The 6,666-nt window shown below is 45.9% G+C and overlaps 1 protein-coding gene across 1 annotated transcript in view; it reads left to right on the plus strand.

Annotated features, from left to right (window-relative positions):
• SARC_02371 (hypothetical protein) overlaps positions 1-6,519 on the plus strand; it is a gene marked incomplete at its 3' end in the record, with an annotated part of 12,135 nt that extends 5,616 nt beyond the window's left edge. The window contains exons 7-11 of the mRNA XM_014303894.1: positions 1,227-2,242; positions 3,007-3,069; positions 3,474-3,562; positions 4,280-4,452; positions 5,531-6,519. Coding sequence (XP_014159369.1) covers positions 1,227-2,242; positions 3,007-3,069; positions 3,474-3,562; positions 4,280-4,452; positions 5,531-6,519 — 2,330 coding nt within the window. The remainder of the gene's footprint in view (positions 1-1,226; positions 2,243-3,006; positions 3,070-3,473; positions 3,563-4,279; positions 4,453-5,530) is intronic.
• Positions 6,520-6,666: the final 147 nt, after the last annotated feature.

Consider the following 6,666-nt stretch of genomic DNA (forward strand, 5'->3'; position numbering starts at 1 on the left):
TTATATATATATATATATGCACCAGTTGTTCAACTCACGTTGTGACGAAACATCGTATTATTTGTCCACCGGCATATGACGTGAGTACATCCGCACCGCTTGTGATCTGTGGTGTTCTGCATGTGAGTTAGCTCTTGCCTATTCCAGCTGTTGTAGATCAGTGTGAGTGTCGTGTGAGCTCGAGAGACATGTGTGTTCTAGCGTGTGGGCATGCCTGCTAGGACTACCGTGTGCTATTATATCTGCACGTGGCTGACCTATACGCGCATGGGCGTTCTAATGATATAGTGCATGCATTGCATGGGGGTATCTGTCATATAAATGTCCCTATTCGGTTGATCGATCCAAAAGTTTAATGCCAAGGTGTGCATGGTGTGGCTGCCTCTGGAAGCCATTTATCTTGAGTTTGTGGGGGTTTAATGAAGGTGCAGGTGTTATTCCCAACTACTAGGTAGTGGCTGGGGCACTACACGCTACTCGTATCTCCTTACCGTTGCACAGTGAACTGTGTGCTTGTGCTGTGTGCTGGTATCTGAGTATAGGGCGATGTCTCTTTGCCATGTCTTGGGTTGTAACTGGTTGTGTATAGGACTGAGCGGTTGTATCAGCAGAGTGCTGGTATTGATTAACATAGTCGTGGTGTTAGATAGTAGCTGTTTATAATTGCTTACATATTGAGAGTATTGATTAATATATTCCTGGTGATAGATAGCAACTGTTTATAGTTGCATACATATTGGTAGTATTGATTAACATAGTCCTGGTGTTAGATAGCAGCTATTTATAGTTGCTTACATATTGGTAGTATTGATTAACATAGTCGTGGTGTTAGATAGTAGCTGTTTATAGTTGCTTACATATTGGTAGTATTGATTAACATAGTCCTGGTGTTAGATAACAGCTATTTATAGTTGCTTACATTTTGGTAGTATTGATTAACATAGTCGTGGTGTTAGATAGTAGCTATTTTTAGTTGCTTACATATTGGTAGTATTGATTAACATAGTCCTGGTGTTAAATAACAGCTATTTACAGTTGCTTACATATTGGTAGTATAGATTAACATAGTCCTGGTGTTAGATAGTAGCTGTTTATAGTTGCTTAAATATTGGTTGTATTGATTAGCATAGTCCTAGTGTTAGATATTTGCTGCTTATAGTTGCTTTCATATTGGTAGTCTCTAATGTCTTGAAATAACCATATCCCGATTTAAACCTTCCCCTCAGATCTGTCGGCCTATGAACAGTTGTGGGGAAGAGACTCGTTGCTATGGAAACTGCGCTCGACGTCCACACCATTGGTTGTCATGCAATCGCTCACGTCTCTGTGGAGAGATGTCATTGGCCACGCCGAAAATTCTCTACAATCAGCTGAGAGGGTATGGTCGTTGCTAGGCAACGACTTGCACACGTGCACTCGTGCTATCGTGCGAATGGGCAGTGTGTGTGACTATACAATAGACACACAGAAACACCGCAGTACAACCGGTGCCATGAGTGCTTCTCATGCCACGAGATGTGCTTTCACACCAGTAGCCGAAGGAGTCGGCGTTGCCCAATCAGTGACAGGTGGAACACGCACGCTCACATACACCCACGCACAGGCGCGAGTGGCGCAGCTGAGTGTGTGTATCGCCTTCGACTGCTACGTGGTAGGCGAAGTGCTCATGGCGTGTGGGCAGCGGTGGCTGTTACACGACAGTGTGGTGCAGACCCTCGTGGGGTGTTTGAGTGTGGTGCCTGACAAACAACCGCACACACACGCATGCGCACCTACACATTTACAGAGGACGGGTAGGGATGGGCTTAGCTACAGCGTGTTCGAGGTAGGTAACGCGCAGGACGTTGCCATGGCAACGCGCGTGCACCTACTCGGGGTCAGCTCCGAGGCGTATCTCACATTGATGCGCACGCTGCACTCCATTGGCCACAGCGCCAACTTCTACCTACCCACATCACCACATGCCCACACACAGGACTACACCAGCACCCCTTACAGACACATACACGCACACGCACACACACACGCACACACACACACGCGTGCGTGCACCAAGACAGCCCACACGCCATCAAGTGCCCGCAGTTTGGCGCTGAGCTCATCGCTGTCGAGTGCGTCTGGGATGGGCGCTGTTTTAAGCGTCGCACGGGACGCTCTAAGCGACGCTACGGCCACGCGAGAGGTGCTGCTGAGTACGTTGGATGTGCTGCGCCATGTACTGGGTCTTGTGGAGAGTGCGCAGGTGTGTGGGGCGGGCCTCTGCGCAGAGGTTTTGGGTTTTAGGTGATTAGGGTTTTAGAGTTTAGCGTGATGGGTGTGCAATAGAACAGACTAGTGGTGTGCGGTATTGCTGCAGGAGGGTGTTGTTGAGTGTAGGTTGTGTGCCGATAATAGGGGCTACAGTATAGATGTCCAGTATATATGGGGTGTACACGTATGTGTGTATGTGTTGATGTCTATATATACAGTTATGAGCTCTAAAGGTATGTGTTGATGGCTATGCAGTTATGGGCTCTACAGGTATGTGTTGCTTTGGTGCAGACATCTAGTACATATGTTTGTCTGAGTGCGATCGCCCTGTGGAATCACTGCATTTGGCACTTGTATCTGATTTTATACAGTCACTGCATTTAGCACTTGTATCTGATTTTATACAGTCACTGCTTTTGGCACTTGTATCTGATTTTATACAGTCACTGAATTTGGCACTTGTATCTGATTATATACAGTCACTGCTTTTGGCACTTCTATCCTATTTTATTCATACGGTAGTGCTGTGATTGGTGCATGGTTATTCCGAAAGAATGAAATAATATGACGAGCACTCGTTCGAGTCAAAGATACGTTGCGCATCTCTTTATGTATCAGAATGCTCACAAACTAGGGCTCTCACACGCGTACAAACGTTTATTTCTTTGTTATGGATGTCTAAGTTGCAGAATGGGCAGTTTATTAGTGTGATATTGACGTATTATTCCGGGATCATGCCCACATTTCACACTACAGGCACTCTCTGAGAAGGATGCCCTCCACAGCCGCCGAGCGCTCGCCACTCAGCCGTTATGGCAGGTATACAACACGCACCAAAAACCCTAAAACACACCACGACACACCACAACACACTACAAAACCCTACAACACACCACGCCATGGTTGAGGTTATCATCTCATGAGCTTCGTTGCTTCTCGCCACATTATCTTATTTCACAATTTACCTCTGATGTTTGTTGTGTACTTTCATTTCTTTCGCTTCGTTGTATCTGCGACCAAATTTAGTTACTTTCGTATATGTGCCCACTCCCCTGAGCAAACACTCGCACGAACAGACATCTGTACATATCCATCTGAGCATGTATGTGTATATCTATTACATGCGATGCTCATCTGTGTTCCATCTGAGCATGTGTGTGTATATCTATTACATGCGATGCTCAGCTGCCCACACCACGCGTGCTCTGTCTCTGCGCCTGTAGGATGTCGTCTCTGCCGTGGCCGATCACACACTCTCCACCGACGTCTCACTCGCATCATTGGCCGTCTCATGCATCACGCTCATACTCAGGTGGGTTCGTATGGTGCTTCTGTGTATTTATGGAGGGTTTATATCTATTATAAACTTAGTTGGCACTCATATGCAATCTATGGTGTGCACTCAGTGGATGGTTGTGCAGTTCTGTTCAGTGTATATATGTCATTAGTGCTTATGCACACACTACCCGTGGTTGCTTATGGTGTTAATATTATTTGTACCTCGAGAATCTCTCACTACCATCGTATTTGTTCTGTGTACACCTATTTGATGTGTTCATTTGCGGTCTTGATATCCATGTGAGCTCTATGCAATGCCCTGTATATACTGCCCACTGAGACGCACAAACACGCAGATGTACACTAGCGTATTCCTATCTGCCCCATAACACACACACACAGGTGCGCTTGTTCTCGAATTCAATTGATTAGCCCAGAATAATGATGTGTATGTATATAGAGATACGTATATTAATATGAAGTACAGTTTATCTATTGGTGTGTATGTACATAAAGACCTGTATGTCAATAGGGAGTACAATCTATATATTTGTGTGCATGTAGTTTGTCTATTGGTGTGTATGTACATAAAGATAAGTATATCAATAGGAAGTACAGTTTATCTATAGGTGTGCATGTACATAAAGACATGTATATCAATAGGAAGTACAGTTTATCTATTGGTGTGCATGTACATGAAGACATGTCTATTAATAAGGGTTAACACTTGCTCTTCTGTACTGCGACGCAGGTTGCATCTGACGAGTCCAAACGGCGAGAGTTCCTTAGCCAATCATATTGCGTGTAGGCTTCAACAGGCGGCAACCCACACCAATTCTGAACTTCGGGAAAGCGCCCTACTGGCATGTTTGACGTCTCAACGAACGGTTGCCAACGGTATCACAGATATTGATACCCGTACGGGTATGGTTGGATGTAGCATACACGTGTGTAATGTCCGTATAGTTGTATACACTTATATGTACATATGCATACATGGTATGGTTGGATGTAGCGTGCACGTGTGTAATGTCCGTATAGTTGTATACATCTATATGTACATATGCATACATGTATGTATGTTCATGTGTATGTGTTTGGGATCACTTGTGAATTCACCTGTATGTGCGTGTGTGTGTCTGTATTGTGTGTATGTATTTATGTGCTTGTAGTGGATGTATACTTGTGTGTATGTATGTATGTGCGTGTGTGTGTATGTATGTATGTGCGTGTGTGTGGATGTATACATGTGTGTTTGTATATATGTGCGTGTGTGTGGATGTATACATGTGTGTAGGTATGTATTTGCTTGTATGTGTATGTATACATGTGTGTATGTATGTATGTGCGTGTGTGTGTATGTATACATATGTGTTTGTATGTATTTGCGTGTGTGTGTCTGTATACATGTATGTGTGTTTGTATACATGTATGTGTGTATGTATGTGCGTGTGTGTATGTATACATGTGTGTATGTAAGTATGTGCGTGTGTGTATCTATACATGTGTGTACGTATGTATGTTTGTGTGTGTGCATGTACATGTCACTCTCCACACAGCTGCTGCGGGTTTGTATTTGCGCGTGCACTTACTCTTCTCCCCCCTGTGTTTGATTTGAAGTGGTATTTGAAATGTACTGCTCATAACGCCAACGAACATGTACCTATACTTACGTCTGCAATTTGTTGCTATTTCGTACACAAATGTGTGCACTTCTGTGCACATCTGAAAAATTGATTAACGTCATGCTGGCTTGATCGTATCTGATTATGGGAACGGCTCGTGGGATTGTCACTATCTGCAGCAATACACACAGTAGTACCATCGCACTATGAATTTTTGGGAGACACGTCCAATCAGAATAGCTATAGACGTGTTGCTACGGAGTCCTTTCGCATGAAACCTCACAATAAACTAAACCGTAAGTACTATTCTACCCAACGTGTTTACCGCAAACCCTAAACCCTAAACCCTAAACCCTGACTGTGCAATCATCCCGCAGATACTGCTGGGGTGGCACTGAGTGGCGTACTACGCACAGTGCTGCAACAGTCAGCAGCACTCTCCGACGACCCACGGCTGCTGCCGATGGCTACCCACGTCCCGGAAATGCTCCGCATCGTCCCGGAATTGCAACCGGCACTGGGTGTGGACAATAAAGGAGGAGTGAAGGGGACCGGAGGATCGGATGCGCCCGTTGTGCAGGTTAATGAACGAACGGGCGATAGTGTGGCCGCGGAGAGTGATGTACAACCTCACACAGACACACACACGGATGCAGACACGGCCACCCACACGGACACACTCACGCACACAGGCACGGATACACACACGCACACAGGCACAGATATACACACGCACACAGATGCAGACACGCAGGGCCATACGCACACAGACACGCAGGGCCATACGCACACAGACACGGGAGCCGAGACCCAGGCGGATGTGTATACTGACACACAGGCATCTGGCGAGGGTTATGGGCAGGCACACACAGACGACCACGACACGTTGACAGATGCCAATGGTGACACTGTCACGACTGGCAGCACCGATGCACTGGCAACAGAACAGGAGGCTGAGGGAGCTCCACATGACACGTCGACAAGAGGTGACACTGACACTTTGACGGGTGAGCGCGGGAGTATGAGTGCAGAGACAGAGCCGCAGCGTCTCAACGGAACAGATCAGAACACCGATACAGACAAGCGCACAGACGAACGAATGGACGATGGTGCCACCGACACATCAGACACACAGGGCAATGTGCCCACTAACGAGCGCTTATCTACAGTTTTACCTACCGATTTACCTACCGATTTAGCTACAGACGTACGCACTGATTTGTCATCAACGGGGCTGCCGAACAGGAACACAAACACAGACACGGATGGACAGACAGCTACAGACGCATCGTTGGATTGTCTCACAGACGAATCACTGCAGGCCGAGAGGGAACGTAACACGCGTGCTCAAGAACCCAAGGTGTGAAGGCTTGTGAAGGGATGTCAAGTGGTGTGTATACACACACACACACACACACACACACACACACACACATACATATATATACTAATTATATATTATATATATATATATTATTATACACACACATATATACACACACACACACACACA

This window comes from Sphaeroforma arctica (genome assembly GCF_001186125.1).
Source record: "Sphaeroforma arctica JP610 unplaced genomic scaffold supercont1.105, whole genome shotgun sequence".
Lineage (NCBI taxonomy): Eukaryota > Ichthyosporea > Ichthyophonida > Sphaeroforma > Sphaeroforma arctica.